General features: G+C 34.4%; 3 protein-coding genes across 3 annotated transcripts; all 3 read right to left on the reverse strand.

The window, feature by feature from the left end:
* Positions 1–1101: 1101 nt before the first annotated feature.
* On the reverse strand, positions 1102–8994 carry LOC128211714 (peroxisome assembly protein 26-like). Its single transcript, XM_052916738.1, has 5 exons — positions 8795–8994; positions 7681–7821; positions 6066–6421; positions 5263–5403; positions 1102–4537 (listed from the first exon to the last, which is right to left on the reverse strand). Exons 1-5 carry the CDS (start codon positions 8992–8994, stop codon positions 4440–4442), a joined length of 936 nt encoding a protein of 311 aa, XP_052772698.1. The 3' UTR covers positions 1102–4439.
* Positions 8995–13855: 4861 nt separating this feature from the next.
* On the reverse strand, positions 13856–14716 carry LOC128210639 (beta-1,4-galactosyltransferase 4-like). The gene has a single exon (XM_052914991.1). The coding sequence runs from the start codon at positions 14714–14716 to the stop codon at positions 13856–13858; it is 861 nt and encodes a 286-aa protein (XP_052770951.1).
* Positions 14717–22557: 7841 nt separating this feature from the next.
* On the reverse strand, positions 22558–23589 carry LOC128210640 (uncharacterized). The gene has a single exon (XM_052914993.1). The coding sequence runs from the start codon at positions 23587–23589 to the stop codon at positions 22558–22560; it is 1032 nt and encodes a 343-aa protein (XP_052770953.1).
* Positions 23590–25087: the final 1498 nt, after the last annotated feature.

Raw genomic sequence — 25087 nt, forward strand, 5'->3', positions numbered from 1 at the left:
TGGTTTAAAAAAAATCGATGTATTACAAAATACTTTATATGTTAGCATTTTTATACCCCCACTAAACGGAGTTAGGGGGTAAATAGGAGTGAGATTGTTGGTATGTCGGTCGCTTTCATCAAGACAACAACTCATTAAAGGATGGACAGATATAAATATTTTAGTACACGTTTTTACACCATAAATACAGGTCAAACCAATATTTGGTGAAGTTTTGCCGCATTTCAACTTGGAATTTGCCAATTATATGGTGTACAGACACTTTCTCATGAAACAAATGAATTCAAATATTTTTGCGACTCATGTTTAACCGATAAATGGTAGGTCAAGTTCAATTTTGATGACAAACCAGTAATTTTTGACAAAGTTCTTGCCTGTTTTCAATTTAAAATTGCCAAAAAAAATACTGTTTGGACAATAACTTTTGACAGGGTCAACAGATTAAGATAACTTTTGGTATCTACATGTTTAACACTTTGAAGTACAGGTTAAGTATCACTTTGATTACAATTCACCAATAGTTGATGGAGTTATGGCCCCTTTTCAAAGTAGTTGGCCATTTCTGTATCGAGCGACAGTTGGGGGTATTCGGCACTCCTGTGAAAGCTCTAGTTATATTTAAAGGTGTGCAAAACCTTAATGTTGCCAATTTAGAAACCACCAAATATGAATTGGGTGATTACTTTAAGTGACCAAGGTTTCAAACAGGATTAAGGAAATTTAATTTTATGGCCCATTTTTTAAAAAAACTTGGTCAAGTTAATTTAAATGTATTACATCCTGCAAAGAGATGGCAATATGTTGAACACATGAGTACCACACGTCCAACGTGAATAGTGCGAACTAGCCAAAGATAATATGCCAATAAACATTGATACAAAATTTGGTAAAGATAGGATATGAAATGCCTTAAGTAAGGTGAAATTTTGACAAAGGGACACTGGAATGAAATAGTGCAATTTTGTTGTTTATTTAAAGCAGTCAAGAAATTATGCCTATAAATATTGTCTTCACATTTGGTAAAAAATAAATTAAAGATGTTCATTTTAGTGCAAGTGCAGAAAAGTGAATTTTGTAAAATTTTGACAATTCAAAGGCCAATACTACATTATTCAATAAAACAATCCGGCTGTTGATCGAACTTGGTATAGATATTATTCCCAATAACATATCACAAAGTTTGGTTAAAATCTCAAGTAAGAGAGTATGGTCAAATTTGGTCAATGCAAGGCCATCATGACTGGTAGACAATAGTTTGTCTGACTGATGATTAAGATATTATAACCATAAATAGTGTTACCAAGTTTGGTAAAGATTGGATCAGAAATGCTCAAGTTAGGAAGTGATAGTATAACCATAAATAGTGTTACCAAGTTTGATAAAGATTGGATCAGAAATGCTCAAGTTGGAAAGTGATATTATATCCATAAATAGTGTTACCAAGTTTGGTAAAGATTGGATCAGAAATGCTCAAGATAAAAAAGTGATATTATATCCATAAATAGTGTCACCAAGTTTGGTAAAGATTGGATCAGAAATGCTCAAGTTAAGAAGTGATTGACCCATAAATAGTGTCACCAAGTTTGATAAAGATCGGATCAGAAATTCTCAAGTTAGGAAGTGATATTATATTCATAAATAGTGTAACCAAGTTTGGTAAAGATTTGATCCGAAATGCTCAAGTTAAGAAGCGGACATGAAAGTGTGACAAATTAACAATGATGATATATGTCATGTTTTTTTTATTTATAATAATAGTTTCAGAAATGCCAGTAAATTTCTTCTAAAACTTTGTTCAAATACAAAAACATATATACATAGTTTGTGCAGTAAAGTATTGCACAAGAATGGAAAAAATCCTAACAAAGTTGTTGTATTTTTGGTTTAACCAGATTATAACACATAAATCACAGGCATAGAAACAGATAAATAACAAAATATATAAAGAATATGAAAAAGAACAATGCTGACAACAATATAAATTCTACAGAATTTATAAAAAAAATTATAAAAAAAACTGTCATACAAATGGATTCTCTTCATGGAAATTTTGCCGAGTCATGATATTTGATGACTTGAAATAAATATAATATCATTGACAAAAATAATTATGTGATAGATAAAGAATATTTTGATATTCCTATGAAACAAATGCATTTATAATTAAAGAGTGAGAAAATGGTCTTAAGTTTTAAAGGTGCCTGCTTCTCCAAGATGTCCATTTCAACCATGTTCTTATTGTTGTAAGAAGTGTGAACTAGTATGATAGTCCTCATTTTTATTCGAAATTAATAGTTCATCAAACAAGAGGGCCCTGAAGGCCCTGAATCGCTCAGCTGATCCAATAAAGATAATCAACAATAACATTCTGATCAAGTTCCATGAACATATGGTCATAAATGTGGCCTCTAGAGTGTTAAAATACTTTTCCTATTATTTGACCTGGTGACCTAGTTTTTGACAGCACATGACCCAGATTCGAACTTGGCCTAGAGCTAATCAATGTAAACATTCTGGCTAAGTTTCATGGATATACAGTCATAAATGTGACCTCTAGAGTGCTAACAAGCTTTTCCTATGATTTGACCTAATGACCTAGATTTTGACCGCACATGACCCAGATTTAAACTTGACTTAAAGATTATAAATATAAACATTCTGACCAACTTTCATGCAGATACAGTCATAAATGAGACCTCTAGAGTGTTAACAAGATTTTCCTTCAATTTGACCTGGTGACTTAGTATATGACCGCTCATGACCCAGAATCGAACTTGACCTAGAGAGTATTAATATTAACATTCTGACCAAGTTTCCTGAAAATACAGTCATAAATGTGACCTCTATAGTGTTAACAAGCTTTTGCTTTAATTTGACCTGGTGACCTAGTTTTTAACCCCAGATGACCCAATATCGAACTCATCCAAGATTTTATTGAGGGTAACATTCTGAACAAGTTTCATTAAGATAGTGCCCAAATTGTGACCTCTAGAGTGTTAACAGTCAAATTGTTGACGACAGACGACGACGATGACGGACACAGGGCTATCACAATAGCTCACCTGAGCATGTAGTAGCATTGAGCCTTGTGTTCCGGACTTCTTAGTCTCATCATTGCAACTTTCAATTATTTATTAATTTAGAAATTTCATCAGCGCATTCCATTAGTGATCAGTACTTCTAAGAATTTTTGAGACAGTATTTCAGCTGTGGCTGTTTTATATAAAGTCGTGAAAACACAGATTTACCGTGTTTACAACTTTTTTGTTTCTGTCTGGAAAGAGCAAATTTTTACTAACGGTTTAAGAAAATGCATACAATGTTTTTGAACTTAAATATAAAAATCTGTGATTTTTTTTTTTTCAGCAGTCTTATTCAACTGGTTTCCATGCATTTTCGCAAATAACGGCCTGTTCCAAGACGAAAAATAAAAAAGTTGTTAACACGTTCAATCTGTTCGAGTGCAGCTTTAAATATATCAGGACATCTTCAACTTTTTCTTGTTTACAACAATGACACTATCATCGTCTACAACTATCCAAATTTTGAACCATCAATACGTTTAAGATTTACCCTATATGTATGTACCGCATGCCAACTTATGTCATATAAACAGTTCCATCAAAAAGACCCACACACATTTTATGATGCAAGTCCATCTCAACTTCAAATCAGGGCACTCCACTAATTCACACAGAGAAAACTAACCTTGCAGTGCTCATCCAGGTTTAAAAAAAACACATCATTTAAGGGTGGCTAATTATTTCACAAATAAATTTAGCATGTGAGCAAACCAAACACTTGGCTGGTTTTGTTGTTTTTTCAGTCAAACATGGGACATAACTTAACAATTTATAAATACAGAGTTATGGGCCTTGCTAAGTAATATGTCTACAGAGTTTAATTTGAAATACATTTAATGGTTTTTGAGTTATGGTCAAGGTTCAAGTTTTTTCACAACATTGACAATGCCACTGAGGCTATCACAATAATTCAACTTTCTTTTTTTAAGAAAAGTATGCAAGCTCATAACAAAGCGAGAAATATGTTCAGATATTGTTTCAGTTTCACCAAAATAACAACCACTATTTGCCAAAGCCAAATTTTAGCCATACAAGAACACTGAGGAGTGAACGCCAATTTTTATCTGCTCTTTTTTCTACTCAAACAAGGGGCATAACTCAATGATTATTAAAGAATAGTCTCTGGCAACATGTGTACCAAGTTTCATTTGAATATGTTCAACCAGTTTCGAGTTATTGCCAAGGTTTAACTAACAAATTATGGCCAAGTTTGAAGTTTCTGCAAAACGACAAAACCAACAACACCACCTACACTTTATTTTTGAAAAACAAACTAATAAAAAAAAACATTGTGGTGGCTTGGATGAGAATCTGAACATAGTGTTTCTCTGGCCTCAGTTATAATATTCATGGAGTTCATCTTCCAGGCCTGTAAGGGGAGAAGACTGTCTTTAGGATCTGTATTGCGTTCTCCCATAACAGAGTGGCTTGTCCTAGTCTGCTCAACAGATCACCTGAAATATACATGATTGATCTGTATGCATTTATTTATTGTAAAACAATATTTTTTGTAGAAAAAAACAAACAAGGAATAACTCATGGCAGTCATGAAATAAGAACAATACTGCAAGCCTGACTCTAGGCCAGGCTTTTGAAACAATGAAGTTTTGTTGTATGTGTATATAATGTTTGTGCTTTCAACCCTATTTATGCTTTTTTAGGCAAATCTTAATTTTAAGGACTGTTGTTATGGTATCAATTGTATGACTTTTTAACAGGGAGAAACATCAAAGCTGCATATTTTGCTGAATTATGAAATATTAATGATTTGAATACATAGGTTAAATTACCTTACAACTAGAAATGTGCATGTGATTGTTTTAAGTTTATGAAAACCTAATAACAAGTATATTAAAATATGTTTTTATTACAGATGATATTTATTATATTATTTTCATTGTATGAAGAATCTACAAACAACCTCTATGAATTATAAACCCTGAAAATTGCACAATGGTACACATTCCTAAGATTTAAAAAAAATATTTGAATATTTAAATTACATACATGTATACATGAAGAATCCATGAACATGCAACTTCTATGAATTAATATAAAGGAAAGTCCAAATGGTGTAGTAATTTTGAGACAAATCAAATAAACCTTAAATAACTCAGTGGTAAACAATTCAAATTCATTTATTTGAAAGAACAGGTGAGGAAATGGCAAGGATATTTACCATCCAAGGATATTTTAAGGAACATTGCCATAGCAACGGAAGCTGCTGCTATTTTTAGCAACATAGAAATACTGGGGTAGGCAAGCTTGCTGGCAATCATACATCCAAAGTACTTCACATACTGGAGGACTGACATGGAGTCTGAAATGCAAATGTGGAGTGAATTCATCGAACAAATGTACTATCTTTATGAACTATTATTAAGGTTTTATTGAAATGAAAAAATGACCAGCTAAAAGAAGATTCTTGAAGTAAATCAGTTTGACATGGGAAGATAGTGCCGTAGCAGAACTAACTATTTACAGTTTTAAAGCCTAAAACATTTCAAAACACACCCATTCCCTACTTTGATTGAGTCTGAATATTTTCGGAAGGGCATAAAAATTGCTGTGCTAGTGTACTACCTTTATAAAAAGTGTTATTTAATAATAATTATTTGTATAAAAAAATCATAGCCAGCCAATTATTTTAGGTCCTATTACACTCTTAAATCCTTAAGTAGCTTAATTAAAAGCTAATCGAAACAGGCGTGATGAGAAGCAAAGCAAACGCTTGACTTTTTTCAGTTAGACAAGTGGCACTGTCTAGAACTTGATAACTACTACGGCTTAAGAGTTACTGGGTCTTCACATGAGTATGCTATTGTTTCTGGCAACATGTGTACCAAGTTTCAGTAAAATACACTGTATCTTAAACATCTTTTGTGCTATGGCATAAAGGATGAAGATTTTGCACGCTGACGACGCTAGAGGGATAGGACAATACCTTGACATTTAAAAAAAACATAAGCTATAAAATTATACCTTGATCCGTTTGGTCAGTCTCTTCTGTTATTGAATCTGGCTGGTCACTGTCTGTTTGTGAAGACAATTCAGTCTTAACACACTTCTCACTTTTCTCAATCTCAGTCTCAAGCCTTGTGTGCACACTTTCACATTCTTTCAATATCGCAGATATGCTGTCTTGTTTTAAATGTGTATTGTTGTTCAAAAATGGCGGAATTAGTTGAAATTGTCCCCGTGGAATCATAACTTTAATCACAAAAAGGGTCGCAACTCTGTCATATCCCGTCTTTCTGGAATTATTCTCAGATCGGAGCCATATACTTGCAACTGCATGACACTGGGAAAATTCCTTAACTTTCACATGCATCAGAATGCTGTAAATATGAGAATCATAAACTTAATGTAACAAAAACTCCTTTTGTGGAAGCTAAATATATTACAGTATTTTTTTTGAATTATTTTCACCTGTGCCTTGCAAACTAGGATAAAAAGTTGGCTTTGGGGAAAAAATACAAAATTAGGCCAAAATAGCTAATATAATGGAAAATATACATGTTTTAACTTTTTTATGCATACATTATGCTGTGAAAGAGTAAGTCTTATCAAGATTTTGTTTATATTTCCAGAAATTCATTGCTTTTAAATTCATTAACGTAATCTGCAATTATCAAATTGGAAAACAATGATAAAATATTGGGAAAATGGACAGTTATTCACAAGGCAGTAAATTGCATTTAAAAAATCACTGTTTTATCAGCTACACTCAGTAAATGTAGGTAACATTGGAAAAAATGGGATAGCGGAAAATACAAAGATACACTGAAATAAGGGTTTTAGCAAAAGAATTATGCATGGGTATTTAACACCCTGTCCTTTTTTGGTAGTACCCTTCTGCCCTCATGAAGACCAGCATGGGTACTTTTCTGCCTTCATAGAATTAAATGCTTAATATGATAAATTATTTCTTTGTTTTGATAAATTATTATGATTGTTTATACATACAAATTTTAACCGTAATAGCGTATTTGGCAGTCAAAACCTAATACTTATTTATTTTAACACAATTCCTGTCAATTTAATTTATGTTTAAAGGTGAAGAGGGCATACTGTAATGGGCTGTGAATAACGGCCAGTTACAATATGCCCTCTTCACCCTCAGCATCCAGTCCATCTTCTGCAGCACTCTGCCCTTTTTAAACCTCCATCTAAAACCCTAGTTGTTATTGGATACCTAATGTATTACATTGTATCCATCAATCAGAATTTTATAATTCATAAATGTAAGTAACCTTGATATAAACTAAATTACTGCATTATAAATTTTAACAGAAAGAAGTGGTCAGGGAATGACAAACATCAATACCTTGTCTTTATTGTTATATTTCCCACAGTATGCAATAAAACATTGGCACCTCCTTATCAATGATAGTATTTGTATGTTTTTTGAACAAGTAAATCAAATTCTTGGATCAAATTGTTCTACTGACCTCCTTAGACACAGCTAGTTTTATTTTTTAAATAACACTCTTACATTTGTAATTCACTTAGTGATCTTTAAGGCATTATTTTACTGAAATTCTTGATCTTTTGAAATTTGATCATACAATAGTTGATATTAGATGGCTGAATTTACCATAGCTGTATGACTGTTGCAGGGCAAGTCTCCACACCGCCATAAACGTTCTGTATCATAGGCAGGACATCCTGCCACTGGTCCAGTTCGGCTAAGGCCTGGATACAAACCACACAAAGTCGCTCAACGGTCTCTTCCGCCCTGTAAAATTAAAGGCAAACCTTTTGAATGCATTGAAACATCTTAATACCCAAAATAGTAAGTTTCTTGCAAAGTAATGCTTATTTTATACATATCAGGCCCATAGGTATCTATTTTGATAAAATAAATGTTTGTGCCTTTAAAAAATGAAAACACTGAGTGATGATGGCTGGAGGACTAAAATAATTTAAATTATATCAAATGCTCTTCAACTTTATATGAGTATTTCCAAATAATTACATTTTGAAGAAAAGATAGAATAAAGTTATTAATAAAAATGGTATCATTCCTGAGTGCTATTTTTTCCACTTGTAAGGGAATGGTGGTGGGGCCCTTCGATAGGGAAAAAATAGAGTCGTTTTGGCATATCAGATAGCTAGTTTTTCAAAACTTGCTTAAGGTTGACAGTGGAAAGCATCAATATTATAATGAGTGTGAAATTCCATTATAATGAGTGTGAAATTCCATGAAGGACCATGATGACTTAGTCCAAAAATTATTGTAATTTGAGTGTATTTCTGTATTCATTCTTATATTACAAATGCAGATATTGCGCAAATTTTCATCGCGTAAAAATCCCCTGGGAAGCCTCTCAGAAATATGGCATGTATCTCATTTGCATATGTAGAAAATCTCCGACTTAATGTCAACTGTGAACTCTCTAATGTGGAGGTAGGTTAATAATATAACAAGGTTAGGCGGTAAAGGATTTATTTAAAGTATCATTTTTTCATACAGCCAAAGGTTCATTCATATTTGTAGTAAACTCAAATATATCGGCCACACACAATTTTATTCAAGATGAACATGCATCTTTCTCTTCTTAGAAAAGTTTTTGAAAGGAAAGGCACATAATTTTTCTATAATAACATGTTTTAGAAAACAAAATATAATCTGTTAATGACATTGTGTAAATAAGGTTAATTTAGCATTTGTTGTTTTGTACAAATATTGAAAGTTCACAAAGTAGCACCTAGCTTCATCTGATTGTGTTTTTGCCACAGATATCCCTGCTAAGCACATTTTGTGACATCGCTTGAATTGCCTCAATAGTAAACATTCTTTTGCCTTTTCAACGAAAAGTTCACAATTGTCAGTGGTCAATAATTGGTGCTCAAACTCGGGATTTTCTTCGAACGTATTCATTTTTGTCTTTTTCAGCTCTTCCGCCATTTTGAGGTCATGTGACCTTTATGAAACAGTCAACTGAATAAATAAATCACAACCCCTATGTAATGGTTAGCTCCCTTATATTAGATTAAAGTAACACTCAAACTCGGACATTTATTGAACAATCTCCTGTCTATAAAGTATGACATTTTTTTAATGCAATCGCAAACTCTTACATTTATTTAAACATGATATTCTCTTTTGACCTTTACTGGAGTACACGTTAACTTTCTTTAAGTAAAATCTATTTTCAAAACATTAGGTTCCAACGTAATTTAGAAGAGTCGCAGCTCCTTCAATCGGTCAAGCAAAAAAAGGCAAATTAAAAAGCATGCATTAAAAACTTTTTACGTATCAGACATTCTTAAGGGGAGGTTGATAAAACACAGACAACATTATATCTTGATCGTCTCCGTGGCCTAGTGGTTAAGTGTCCGCCTACGAAGCGGGAGGTCCCTGGCCGCGTTATACCAAAAGACGTTAAAAGTTGGTACAAGTAGTTCCCTTGCCTGGCGCTTGGCATTTAAAGGTTAGTGCTTGGAAAAGTGGTTATCTCATCACTGGTTTAACCCAGAAAAGTGGTACGGTCCCGTGCATCGGTGCTTTACACCGAACACGTAAAAGAACCAATGGGTCTCTAGGTAGGGTATAGCACCCGGACTTCCTTGTATCCCAACACTGTCTCTTCGGCTTCAGCAAAAAACAAAGGACCCGTTGGAAATAAGTGTTTGCACTTTGACGGGTTATCCTTGACCGTAAGGTCTAAAGAAATACATACATATCTTGATTTTAAAGTTACTGAACATTCACGATAGTATTATTAGAGTTTATACAGTCGAAACCCGTTGGCTCGAACTCGCTTGGCTCGAATTCCTAGTTGGCTCAAACTGTATGTAAAGGACCGATTTCTTTAAATTAAATGTAAGCATTCCCGCTTTACTCCATTTTGCCGAGGCCCGAGGTATTTTCACGGGTCCCTGGGACTTCGAGCCAACGGGGTTCGGCTGTATTAAGTGAACTTTCTATATCACATTGCCAAACATTTACAGGCCCCCCCCCCCCCCCCAACTTGATTGTTGTCCATTTTATTGAGGGCTGTGTACGATTGGAAGATTTCCCTGTTATGAAGAAAGGAAGCACACGTTGTTTAAATAAATACAGTTCTTTGCGCCCGTGTTGCAACTTTTGAACACAATTCTCCTAAATATCCTCAAACGCATTCGAGCACACAACTTGCAAGGATTATTTATCACATTTTTATCGGTGAAGCTCATGGCTTTGGACCAATTTAAAATTGTTTATATAGCGCATTGTTCAAGTTAACTCAAAATGAAACGTTACCATTGGTTTACATTTTAAGCAAGGAGGCACCAGATAGGTGTGTTTTAAAATAAGATTACCTCTTTACCAATTTATTTATACACATTGATTGCTCTCCAATTTCGGGGTATTAATGGTATCTATCAAATAGAAAGATATTACCAGATCCTTGATATTACTTACATAAATAACTATATGATATTTGTAAGTTTTTGTAAACTGACAAAATGGCAAATATTTCTTTCAATATCACATTTTTCAGGTACCTGTTTCCCGTCGAAAGATGCTCCTTTTCCAGTTGCGTAGCCCTCTTGCAAATATGGAAAATGAAGGTACGTAATCCTATATCGGATAACAATCGGATCACGTTTGGCTATATTGGGACTTCGATAAAACGTCGATGATTTTCTATAGCCTAAGTGCATTTAAACTAATAATACTGGTAATGCACTAGTTTTGGGTTTATATTGGTTTCATGAACTGTGTATTTGTTGTGACAGTGTAACGGTCCGCTGTAGTCGGCGGATGTGCGTTCATAGCATTCCGTTATAAACGGAAGTACGTTGATAGTACGTATGATAACTTGGTTGGTAATATGCAAATAAGCAAAGCCCGGGCTCTGTGTGAATGGAGAATTTAGCGTATATAAAGACCAGCGGACCCATTCAGGGTCGAGCATGCTTTCCACTGAAGGGATCTGTTGGTGTTTCTTTGACGTCGCACGTTACAAATTGTGGCAGCGGTGGGATGATGACAACTGCCAGAACGGAGTTTCCTTACCCACAAGATTCCCAGACCAAGACTCGGGTATTCTCGGAGGGGAAAGTAATGTAACGGTCCGCTGTAGTTTTTTTCCGTTATAAACGGAAATACGTTCATAGTATGTATGTTATCTTGGTTGGTAATATGCAAATTAGCAAAGCCCGGGCTCTGTGTGGATTGAGAATTTACAGTATATAAAGACCAGCGGACCCTCATGGTCGAGCATGGTTTTCTCTGAAGGGATCTGTTGGTTTCTTTGACGTCGCACGTTACGACAGTTACAAATAAAATAAAAACTGGTTTTTGAAACTATCGAACCCACATCCGATGGCGGATTCGTTGGTTCGTTCCATCATGGCGGACAGTGATCATACAAATATGTGTTGAAACACCATTTAGTTTAAACAGGCAAACGACCATCTGCGGTATCATTGTTTTGAAGACATTTTAAAATAATGGCTACATACAGAAGCTTCATCATGAAGCTTTAAAACTGAAACTAGTTTAGTTTCAATAAAACACCCTCATTGTGTTATTGTGTGTTTACCACGTGATATATTACGTCATATATGCTACGTCGGAAGGCAACATTTTGCTGAAAATAAAGACTTACATGTAAATCAAAGATATTGTTTTAACTACACCATTTGAAATGAAACAAAGGGCAGTCCATGCCTCTTAAAGAGACCCGCCTTCGTTTTATTACCAAAGTTTGGTAAGGTGATCAGTTTCATCAAACACTTCGACAAACCTGTTTCCAAAATAATGTTTTCACAGTGCTCCGTCAGACGACCGTATCGTGAAAAGGTTTGTCGAAGTGTTTTAAGAAACTAAACTCTCAATCAAACTCTGGTAAAAGACCGAAGGCGGGACTCCGTAAGCGGCGTTATACTGCGCTATGTTTCATTCAAATGGAGAAGAAATAGTGAAGTTTTGTGAATCTTTCATTCGAAGCAAAATATTGCCTTTCGACGTAGCATTTATGACGCAATTTGTCACTTGGTATACACAGACTGTGTATTGGTGTCGGCGGTGTCGTGCTAACACTTTAGCTCAACCGGAGGCCAATAACAAAGAGACAATGTGTTCATTTACAGCAAATACTGTAACTGTGGCTTTGATAATTGCTCAGTTATGTACTTTGTTCGACTAAAAAACGACCATTCGGTGCTCCTCGGCCATTTTCCGTCAAAAACAACCTCGGATGTATGCCGGTACATCAGTAGAAGTAGTTCGTAAAATTTTAGATAATAGTATTTCTTAATTGTAGTGTTTTTACGTGAACTTTGTATTACTTAGTCTAAATTATTTGCCATTGAAGTGTTTTATTGCATAAATAATTATGATTCCCAAGAGTAAAGTTATTAAGTTAAAATGCCATTTTGAAATACTACTCGATCTACTTGCAGCGTAATTAAATGTTAAGATTTCAGACATTATATACATATACAAAAAACTACAACATACAAGCGTTTACGTTTGCCCCTCGGTGTTTTCTCGAATCTTAATTTGATTTTTATAAGGTATTTCTCGTACATGTATGCGTTGATCGGTTCATTTAAGTAAATTAATTCATTTTATGTCCTGTTTCACTGTAAATTCAAACTTTTAGTTTTAATTAAGCTTGGTTGAGAATGGGCCGATTGTTCAGAACTTTGTTAAAATTAATAACGTTGTTAACTTAATCGCTGTTAAAGCTGCACTCTCACAGATTTAACGTTTTGACAACTTTTTTTATTATTTTTTTTGTCTTGGAACGAGCCAATTTTTGCAAAAAGCATGGAAACCAGTTATATAAGACTGCTGACAAAAATTAGATCACAGATGTTTATATTAAAGTTCAAAAATTGATGTGTTATGCATTTTTCTTAAACCATTTAAGTCATAAACATTAATTTTCGAACGGATATATGAAAATCTACGATCTGATCTTTTGTCAACAAATCTTTTACCATTGGTTTGCAGATATTTACGCAAAAAAATGCTCTTTCCAAAACAAAAAAAAATAAAAAAAGTTGTAAAAACAGTATATCTGTGAGAGTGCAGCTTTAACTTTCAAAATGTTACTGCTCTGAAAGAGTGATGGCTATACTTTTGCTGCATTCTTAACAAGATTTGAGACAACAATTTCAGCTGTACGTATTAATGTTTAAATATGTGAATACCTCATCAAATATTTCACATTTAAAAGTTAACAACGACGTCGTTGACCACGTTGTTAACTTTAACAACGTTGTGAACAATCGGCCCTTTGATAGCTATTTGAACAACACAATTCATGTTCAGGTAACAGGTACTGTTAAATATTTCGGTGACTGAATATCCTTATTGGTTGGTTTATTAAAGAAAGGATGTCTATATCAAGTGCCTTTCGTAGAATAAGAAAAGTCGATGTACATGTAGTCCATCTTATGAATTGTATCAAGGTTAAATACCATTTATCGAATTTATTTATTAACTGTCATTTGATACAAGTATTGAATATTTACTACTGGTGAACAACTTTAAAACTGTACTAGTATTCTTTGCCAGTGTGCATTATTGTACTAATATACACCTATGACTTGACTATATTCAATGTCCATATTACAGTTTTCCGGCGACATTAAAGCCACACATCAACTTTCTCGTTTTTATTTGTACACTGACTTTAAGCATTGTAGACCTTTATTTTCTCAATCAGATGTACATCAATGGGATAATTGAAATACAAAAACCTTACACATTGTATTTTTAGATTCGTGTTAACCTTTAACTGTCACTTGGAACTGAATAGATATGTTCAGCCAAACACTATGTTTTTATTCTTCTGCAAGACTTCTGTTTTGTTACATTTGATATATATCCAAGTGTACAGGGGTCGCCTTTCAACCTTGAGTAGTTCATACAAGCCAGCTAAACTTGTTAACCCATCCTGATCGGTATGTTTTCGAAGTGTTCTATACATTTTATAACGGTCGTTATTAACGGGGTTTCCCTTGTCTCTGTCGTGTGGCAAAGCTTTATAACGACCTATATCAGCACTGACCCTTGTTAGCCCAAGATGCTTGTCCGCTATCCTCATTTCCATTACATCGTCCTCACCTCCCCAGCCAAACAGTAAATTAGAAAACCCATTAACAACACGGACGTGAGTGTCATTTAATGCCAAGACACCTCCGATGTACTTAATATAAGGCAAACCACCGAACTTTGTATTAAATGACGACATATGGTTCGGCTTTTCACCACATATGTAGAGATGTCGTTCCTTTTGTGAAATCAGATCAACATCGTGGAATATATAACAGTCGTAGTGTCCTTCATCTCTTGCAGTAAGATAAGCCACATTCATAAGAAGTCCCTTGTTAAACACTGTAGGGTATGCAAGCTCTGACACATATATGCCGTAACATAAATGTTGGCTTTGAAGTAATCTGTGCAGATGTCTAACAACAGTGTCTAACTGTTCTTTTCTGTCTCCGTAAGGAATGATTATTGCAACCTTCTGTGCAAAGGCACAGCATTTTTGAACATATTTCCCACCGGGTTGTACATCTTTGAACGTGACAGGTAGCTCATCGTTGCCTATGTTTGTTTCTTCATCATCAAGTAATAGTTCTTGTAATCTATCCTCAACATTGCATGGAAGCACATTATCCATGGTTACTGTGTTTGATGGTGTAAGTGATGATATATAACGCATTGCAAAAAATATTACTATGTACAGTACTACAAAAACACTCATCATGCAAATCCTTTCATGTGTCTTCTTTGAGTAAAACATGTTTTGATATCCCTTTATTTCATGAATCTATTAAAAAATATCTTCTATGTCTCATTAAATAGATACATATACACCTGAAACCAATTAAAAATCTGAATGAATTATATTTTAAATGTTGTTATTCTCGGAAGTGACCAAAACTATTGCCGCCGGGACACTCGATATTTGATGTTTTAGTTGCAAAAGTTGAGTTGCAAACGTTCTACATTTAATATATATCTTTTTACTAGTACTTTGCTAAACTTATTTTCAATACTTTGTATTTTGTTTTTTTCCCTGTGAATACATTACTTAAACATAATAAATTATTCTTAATTAAACTTTTGGACAGTTTGATGTACAGACAAATATTAAAAGACACTGCATTGGTATAATATAAGATCATTACCGGTGTTTTTGATTGAATAACAAAAACATTTTTGGGACATCTGAGACTGCTGATTTCAAGCAGTATATTGATAACTATTGTTGACCTATTGTTGACTTATTGTTGACCTGTTGTTGATCTATTGTTGCACGTAGTATAAAATTACTCAGATGTGTTTGCCCAACAATTAAAAGTGTCGTAATGTTTCAAAACCTTTTTTGCTCGGGATATGAGTTTTGTGAATCTATTAAAAAGTGTTCTCATAATGCTCAACGACTTGCGTTGGCACTCTTTTGGAGTTACATGTATAACATACTGTTGCAGTGAATATTATTGGTGTTGAGGTTGGGGTAGGGTTTGAACGTAGGTTATAGTGCAGAGATAAGATTTGACCCTGGTTTAAACAACTCTGGCATTCGGTACACCTCGGTCATGCTGTCACGTGTACAGCATTTTCTGGAGGCATGTACACAGGTATTACAAGTATTATCAGGATTCACCAATCCTAACCTTGTTAATGACCTTTGTACAACCTCTTGCAAATTTGTGTTATATTTATACTCATATATTTACATTTATAAGTTATGATACTGAATGGAAACAAAATTATAAGCTGTACTGCTGTATGCAAGGCATCTCTGAACAAAGAGAGGTCCGCCAATTGTTCAACATTAGAAAACAGACATTTTATTCCCATTTGTACAATGTATATTATCTTATATATATATATATATATATATATATATATATATATATATATATATATATATATATACATACATTCATTTTGTTCATATATCATGTCATCATGTTATGGTTAGTATTGCAAGTTCAACAATAACATTGTGGAATCCGCCTTGTGCCTTTGTATTATCTTGATTAAAATAGGACAACTTTGTAATTTGACAACGGTAACATCAGGATGAGGAATCACGTGACTTTAAAGGGGTTCTCATATAGGTCACAACGGGTTTCAACTGTTGTAAATTAACAAGTAAGTGACTTAAATTTCTGACTAACGACTCTTTTGACAGAAAGATATAAAATCATTTCTTAGCCCGTAAAAGACTATGCTATTTTCTGCTTCTACGCGTGTTAAACAGTTTTCATTTGCTTGTATTTTAATGATGCAATCCTTGAGAATTATTTCAGCGATGCATCGCTCTACAGAATTCCGACAAGGTGGAATTATGGGCAAGAATTGCATCACTAAAAAAGAAGCAAATCTAAAATATTTAACATATGCATATTTTTTCTGTCAAAAAAAAGAAAATCGCCATATTATCGCAAATATTATTTTATCTGCACACACATAGTATGTTTTTGTTTTGATCATTAAAGTCAAATGAGTTGAACATGAAACACATGCATTAAAATAAACTTTAAGTAAAATTATATATACCATTCCAATACAACGTTAGTTGAGAAAATCAAAGCTTCACTAAACATATTTGTGCCCGATCCGATTTTCCTACACCGAAACGGACAATTTGATGAAAAGGCTCAAAGTAGCATAAGTTTACGCATTCCACTTTTTTGAAGACTCTGTTTACGAATGTCTTAAAAAGAATAGTACGTATAACATATTAAACATAGCAAATTGATTAAATATATCTTCATTTTGTTATGCAAGTGTCATTAATTTAATTATACCCATTGGAATGTGAATGTCTAAGGTTTTTGTTTTGTTTTGTGTGTCGAACAGCATACACATATTATACAAAGTATGTGTTGTAAATTGGATATACATCATTGAAATAAGTACGATATATTTGTGCCCCAGTAGTTACGTCAAGAACCCATTCGTTCATAATATAATAGGAATATATATGTAATAGGAATATATGAATGGACCCAGAGTGAAGAAAATCAAGCAGTGTACAAGTTTAGTTGCTAGTCCAATCGAAGAATTACACATTGAAGTACATGTATGTTGTAATATGTATGTAGTAAGGTCTGTGAGAATTACTTTATGTCTGCCTTTGAAGTATACCTCTAAAAACACTTGATTAGCCTGCGTGCGAGGTTAAGTGCCAAAGGCGCGAATCAGTCCGCTGTGCATATATATATTTATATAGACCAAGACATGTCCCCAATGATTGGTCAATGCACGATTTGATGGCATGGATCTTCTCAATTCCAAGGCATTTATTCCATTGTTCGTCTATAAAGAGTTCAATTTAAAACTGTATATATTATATAAATATTGACTGCCTTGAGGGTGACAGTGCATATTGTCAACCGGAGGTAAATACTGTTGACCGAGGCGAAGCCTAGGTTGACAGTGTTTTCCGAAGGTTAACAATATGCACTGTCACCCTCAAGGCAGTCAATATCTATTTTATTATACCGAACAAAAACTGTAGTATTTTAAAGACTAAAAATACCATTTTCACTGACAGCTGCGAATCTTGCTGCCATTTTGGCAAGAATTGTCGGCTGGTAAACAAAGCGCTCAGGTGATACAGACTTTAAGTAAAATACTATCAGTAAATCCCGTATTCGTACCGTATTGCAAATTTCATATGTTCTATAGATTTAAACATAATTTTCACATACAAATCCAACATGGCGGCGTATTTGTAGCGTATTTTCAATGTCATGACGTCAGAGGGTGACAGTGCGGCAGAGGGTGATAGTGCGGAGTGATAGTCGAAAATATTGCCCTGGCGTTTGTACTATATGTTCTATAGAAGTGAGGTATAATAATGTAAAATGTCTAACATCACTGTGTGGGAACGGACACCGGATATAGCTCAAAAAGTGATACGTAAACATACAGTTATGCAGTTGTTTTTCTTTACCAGAGGTAAGATCTTGCTGTGTTAACGCATATCTACCGTATCCACAAATAAAAAAGTGATTTAAATGATAGCTGAATGCTAAATTTGGCCTATGGTATACTTTAAAGTGCTTACGATTTAGTAGACCTCGAAAAATCTGAGATGATCACCTCAAAGTTTATAGAATTTCGAGAAGTATTGTTATTTTTAGGGAATATATCGAATAAATAAAAAAATCTGAATCGAAGGATTTCACAAGCGTAAGCTTAACTATTTTTATTGTAAGAATTAGCAATGTAACTTTTAAACTGTTAAAGATATGCCATTAGAAATGTTCATAGTACTGTACTTGGGATAGCCGTGTTATGTACTGAGGATAGTTTCAAAGTTGAGAAATGTGTCCTGGTGATAACATGTTAAATAGGACAAAAAATGATAGTAACACTGTTAATATACAATATACATATATGTCTATTTCGAACTTTCACATAATCTGCAAAAAGTGAGAGTACAATTTGATAAGAAATTATTGAGCAAATTTGAGTTAACAATGAGTTTGATCCATGCTCTCGTAAATGAACGTATATGCAAGCTGTTTAATTATCAGGGTTGGTCACAATACATTCTTTCTCACTGAAGTGAACGAGCAGAGTCCATAACTCTATTCTAAGTAATAGCAACATCGGCCCAAGCTTAGAAAAAAGCTTCACGTGTTCCAAATTTGATCACAATATCTCATACCCTACTGATGACTTTCTGTGTGCATAAACGTACCTACTTGATTAACAAAGCAATACTATATATATGAATAGCAAACACCACACAAATTCTACGGCTATATGTTTTGTGATCCTCAATAAATCAGATTACCGGCGTATTTCAAATATTTAGATATTTGCGACTCCAATGTTGATGCTTGTGAAAAACACATCATGGTTAACTAATCTGTATGAATGAAACATTTTAAGTACATACAGATACATAAAAAAGCAACCTTTTTTTGCTTTCATCCCTCGATATGGATAATATCAAACAATTTCCCTCGAGCTCGCGTAAAGGTAAATGGCCATAATCATTTTCACAGTCCCGTTATTCTAAATACATCGTTACTATCTCCAGTCCACTTAGTAGCTATAACCTGTGCAGTTATTTATTTGCTTCATCTATACCCAGTACACAACCAGGGCATCAAAAAGTATGAATATCTCTGTTACAACAAAACGTATCGTGTTGATATTTACTAGATAATGTTATTACAATGAAATCGCCCGATTCAGTTTTTATTTTCAATTTGTTGATCTATGTTTGAAATCGTACCACATAAATGAGCAATTGTGAGCGATCATGCAACTTTCGGCGAGTATTGGGCTATTATACAAAAGAGGAGAAATATTTCCATCATAGTCGTATATTGCACAGGATCAAGTTATTCGAAACTCTTCGATTTTGATAAATATATTACCATAAAATACCAAAAATGATAGAAAGCTTTCTATGTGTCAAAATCAAACGCTTATCGATTAATCACTTTTTGAGCTATATCCGGTGTCCGTTCCACCACCATGGTCATATGGGCCGTTAATAAGTGTCCAATTCATAAAAGTAAATAGTCCTATTGCTTGTTGTTAAAGTGTTCAATTACTTACCGCATAGGTTATAACCATGGCTGTGAACGCCTTCTTAATAGTCCAGGGAAAATAAAAAAAATTGGGGAAAAAAAATGTACAGAATTTCTTTTGGTGGATTTGTGTCAAATCAGGCATCACATTTAACATACTAAAAGTATAGAACAATCACATGGTGCGAAATGTGATTTTTGGGGTAAAATGTTGGAAAAATTAAATGAAAGTGAGAATTTCTGGAATTTGCCAATATATGTGTCCAATTTTGCAATAAAATAACCAGATTTACTGTATGTGATAGATATTATTATACAATTTAAATATATCGAAAGTCATAAAAAATACCGTATTTTGTGAAAGATGATTTTTGGGGTAAAATGTTTGAAATATTACTCGAAAATGAAACTTTCTGGAATTTGCCAATAATTTTGTCAGTTTTTTGCAATAAAATTACCTAAATTACTGTATTAAATAGATATTATACTACTGTTAAACAAAATTAAAGTATAGAAAGTACCTAATTTTGTGAAAAGTGATTTTTGGGGTAAAATGTTTTGAAAATTAAATGAAAATGGGAATTTCAGGAATTTGCTAATAAATGTATCCAATTCTGCATTGAAATAACCAGAATTACTATATGTAAACGATATTGTAATGCAGTGTAATATACCGAAAATTAAAAAAAAACACACACCGTTTTTTGTGAAATATGTTTTTGGGGTAAATTCTTTGAAAAATTAATAAAAAATAAGAATTTCTGGAATTTGCAAATAACTTTGTTAAATTTTGCAACAAAATCACAAGAATTATTGTTTATGATAGATATCATATTATATTATAATATACCTAAAGTATACGTCAATTTGTGAAACGTGATTTTTGGGGTAAAATGTCTGAAAAATTAAATAAAAGTGTGACTTTCTGGAATTTCTCAATGATTCTCTGGTATTCTTGTATCATCGACGACAGTCCTTCCTCACCCTGGTGGCGGTATCCTTGTAACATCGACGACAGTCTTTCCCGACCCTGGTGGCGGTGTGCTTGTATCATCGACGACTGTCCTTCCTGACCATGGTGGCGGTATCCTTGTAACATCGACGACTGTCTTTCCCGACCCTGGTGGCGGTGTCCTTGTATCAGTTTGAATTATGGGCAGTTGCATGTTAATACTGATAAGACAAAAGTTGTATTTTTTCACAATTTAATTCGAGAAATCAGCCTTTTTTATTGGAGGCTGTAGATGATTTTAGCTACATTGGTGTGATGTTTATTTATTAATAATGGATGAAGCAAGTAAAGCTATGTTTAGTGTTATGATTTTCTTTCAAGAAACTTGGCTTACCTGTTGATATTTGATAGTATGCTAAACCCCATTTTATTATATGGCTATTTTATGATATGATAAAAAATGTGCCTCAATGATTTAGGCAATTTTTGTAAGAATACTGCAAAAATTATTTATTTAATAGGTAATATATTAGACTATAGCAAATCTTAAGTATAGAAGCATCGTATTGTGTGAAAGGTGATTTTTGCAGTTTAAAGTTTGAAACCTTAGATAAAAAGGAACATTTCTGGATTTTGTCAATAACTTGGTCAACTTTCCAACAGAATTACCAGAATTACTGTATTTAATAGTTATTATATTCAATTATAACATACCTGAAGTATGGAAACATCGTGTTGTAAGCAGTGCGATTTTTAGGGTAAAACATTACAAAAACATGGAATATTTGGAATGAATCAATTACACTTTCAATTGCCATATATTGAAAAATAATTTACTTTAAAGTATAGAAACAGCTTATATAACTGAATATTATGTAAAATATTAACCAAAAAATAAATGAAAAAACAAACAGAAATGTATTGGCGAATTTCTGGTATTTGCCTATACCTAGATCAAAGACAGAACACTTATTCACAAAATAACTATTTAGCCGAACTGACGTGGAAAATAACATTGGAAAACTTTATGCTATCAGATCAAACAAGACATGTGGTCTTGAGATAAAAAGTTATGAAAGCATAAACGAGAGTGTTGATTTCTGGAATTTGAACACCCATATAGTGATTGCTCTCTGGTTTGCATTAAATGGCATAAATTGTCCACGTGTGAGTGTATGCATTATTCTTTAAAACAATAACTTAACAAATCGATAAAAAAACCTTTGTGATGGCTCCAAATCCATTAATCATTCAAGGATTTTAATGGTCAAATGTTCACTTGATGACTTTCAACATCCATATTCCAGCCACATCGGCTTAAGCTCAATGCCATAGTTCAAGGTTACTAGTTTAAGACATTGATATTTTGAAGGATTTTAAAATAGGGGAATCTCATGCATAGTAACCCTTATGAAAATTGGTGTACTCTTCACAAATATTCAGGGGAACTAAAGAAGTTCTTTATAAGGTTTCTCTCGAAGCTGTCTATGATCATTTCCACAATCTCAATGTTGATGATACGGATGATATGGACGTTACATTTGATATTCACTCAATTTCCTATTTTTATGATGTTTTGAACCAGCCATTTTCAGTTGCTGAAATTGATAAGTTATTAAATTGTTGAAAAATAAAAAGGCCTGTTCACCTAAGGACGACCTTTTGAATGAATGCATATATTATCACCACTTTAGTGTAAATTGCTTAATCTTATACTTGAATCCGGGAAAATGCCTGATTTATAGTATTATGATGTACATCACAATAATTAGATCAGATTAGAGCGTTAGATCATCGTTGTTGTTGTCGAATACCGCATATTTGTTCCAGATATATTCGTCCAAAACCACCAGCAATTCAACAGCGAGGGCGTCTCCGTTTGCTTGCACCTTTTGCCTCTTGTTTCTGTAATCATTGACTTCCATATGCCATATTTTCTGCTAAACAGTTCTTCAAATGAGTTATTTGCGGATTTCGGCGGTATCCTCGTATCATCAATCAAAATATTTCCTGGCCCTGGTGGCGGTATTCTAGTATCATCGACGACAGTCCTTCCTGGCCCTGGTGGCGGTATTCTTGTATCATCGACGACAGTCCTTCCTGGCCCTGGTGGCGGTATCCTTGTAACATCGGCGACAGTCCTTCCTGGCCCTGGTGGCGGTTTCCTTGTAACATCGGCGACAGTCCTTCCTGGCCCTGGTGGCGGTATCCTTGTATCATCGGCGACAGTCCTTCCTGGCCCTGGTGGCGGTATCCTTGTAACATCGACGACAGTCCTTCCTGGCCCTGGTGGCGGTATCCTTGTAACATCGACGACAGTCCTTCCTGGCCCTGGTGGCGGTATCCTTGTAACATCGACGACAGTCCTTCCTGGCCCTGGTGGCGGTATCCTTGTAACATCGACGACAGTCCTTCCTGGCCCTGGTGGCGGTATCCTTGTAACATCGACGACAGTCCTTCCTGGCCCTGGTGGCGGTATCCTTGTAACATCGACGACAGTCCTTCCTGGCCCTGGTGGCGGTATCCTTGTATCATCGGCGACAGTCCTTCCTGGCCCTGGTGGCGGTATCCTTGTAACATCGACGACAGTCCTTCCTGGCCCTGGTGGCGGTATCCTTGTAACATCGACGACAGTCCTTCCTGGCCCTGGTGGCGGTATCCTTGTAACATCGACGACAGTCCTTCCTGGCCCTGGTGGCGGTATCCTTGTAACATCGACGACAGTCCTTCCTGGCCCTGGTGGCGGTATCCTTGTAACATCGACGACAGTCCTTCCTGGCCCTGGTGGCGGTATCCTTGTAACATCGACGACAGTCCTTCCTGGCCCTGGTGGCGGTATCCTTGTAACATCGATGACAGTCCTTCCTGACCCTGGTGGCGGTATTCTTGTATCATCGACGACAGTCCTTCCTGACCCTGGTGGCGGTATCCTTGTAACATCGACGACAGTCTTTCCCGACCCTGGTGGCGGTGTGCTTGTATCATCGACGACTGTCCTTCCTGACCATGGTGGCGGTATCCTTGTAACATCGACGACTGTCTTTCCCGACCCTGGTGGCGGTGTCCTTGTATCAGTTTGAATTATGGGCAGTTGCATGTTAATACTGATAAGACAAAAGTTGTATTTTTTCACAATTTAATTCGAGAAATCAGCCTTTTTTATTGGAGGCTGTAGATGATTTTAGCTACATTGGTGTGATGTTTATTTATTAATAATGGATGAAGCAAGTAAAGCTATGTTTAGTGTTATGATTTTCTTTCAAGAAACTTGGCTTACCTGTTGATATTTGATAGTATGCTAAACCCCATTTTATTATATGGCTATTTTATGATATGATAAAAAATGTCTTCTGTCTTCTGTGGTGTTTGGAAAATTAAGAACAGTCCCCATTGCAAATACAATTTATTCCGGTATTCTACATTTTTTGGGTAGATTAGTCAGTTGTTTACAATATAAAATAAGTTCAATTTTATATGGTAGAAGTAGACATTTTAATTTTAACATATAGTTGTAGAACTTGTGTATAATTAACTTGACAATGGTATTATACTTTGTTAATGGATTGCCCCCCAAAATATAATTCTTGATAACATTTGTTGTTCAGAGTATTCGATTATGCAGAGTATACCTACTGCCTTTTGTATTTTTAGAACAGGGTTAGCTCATCATTGTATGAAAAGTATCTCCAAAATTGGAGTAGAATCTTCAAGAATGTTTAAACTATGGAATTTATGAAAATGAACTTAATTTAGAGAATTATCTACTATGTTTTTAACTTACGACTTTCTTAGCAACCACTAACTTTCTTGCAACAAATGAACTCCTTACCAACTAATGACTACTTTAGCAACCAGTCATCGCTCGAAGCCCGAGGCTAGATTTTTTTTATTTCGGTATAGCGAATTTTCCTTTACGGTAGCCTGATCGGACTAGCGCTTATTCAATGATATGTTTTAGTAAAATTTATTTCTTAACGATTAAACTCGTCAAAATTTTGTCAGAAAAATGACTCGAAATGTTCGTATTAATTATTTTCGCACAGAACAATTATGTCATAACAGTTCTGTGCAATGCATGTGAAATACTAAAACGCTTATTGGATCGTTATAAAGGTTCATCAATATAGCAAGCGTTTCACTTTGCGAAAAAAGATACTTCGTAGGTACTCATACCAATAAAAAACCCACAAATATATCCATCAATTTGTTGAAATAATGGTGAATTTGTTAGAATTAATCCAGTTATACATAATCAGTCATTTGTGAACATATATGAATTTATTACCCCAAATAGCTTGGTTTCTGATGAAACTTATTGTAGGTGTTTCAATGTCTATAAGCCTTATCCAAACCGTAATAAAATGTTGATTAAAGGACGATAAATGGTGTTTTGCTTAAGGGATTCATGGAAAAAAATATTTCCATACTTTTGCATCATATATTTTGGCCTAACTCCAGTGTGCTTCTTCTTCCGATATTGAAGATCTCACCCACTTTATTTTTATTGAATGCATGTTTGATTCTAAAT

Source organism: Mya arenaria, chromosome 12, assembly GCF_026914265.1.
Source record: "Mya arenaria isolate MELC-2E11 chromosome 12, ASM2691426v1".
NCBI lineage: Eukaryota > Metazoa > Mollusca > Bivalvia > Myida > Myidae > Mya > Mya arenaria.

Excerpts from the sequence above, each read along its gene's own strand:
- LOC128211714 (XM_052916738.1), bottom strand. The coding sequence starts at position 8,994 with ATGGCGGAAGAGCTGAAAAAGACAAAAATGAATACGTTCGAAGAAAAT. Across the intron at positions 7,822-8,794 it reads ACACAATCAGATGAAGCTAG|GGCGGAAGAGACCGTTGAGC; the intron begins GTGCTACTTTGT and ends TTAATTTTACAG. Across the intron at positions 6,422-7,680 it reads GCAACAGTCATACAGCTATG|CATTCTGATGCATGTGAAAG; the intron begins GTAAATTCAGCC and ends TCATATTTACAG.
- LOC128210639 (XM_052914991.1), bottom strand. The coding sequence starts at position 14,716 with ATGGATAATGTGCTTCCATGCAATGTTGAGGATAGATTACAAGAACTA.
- LOC128210640 (XM_052914993.1), bottom strand. The coding sequence starts at position 23,589 with ATGTTACAAGGATACCGCCACCATGGTCAGGAAGGACAGTCGTCGATG.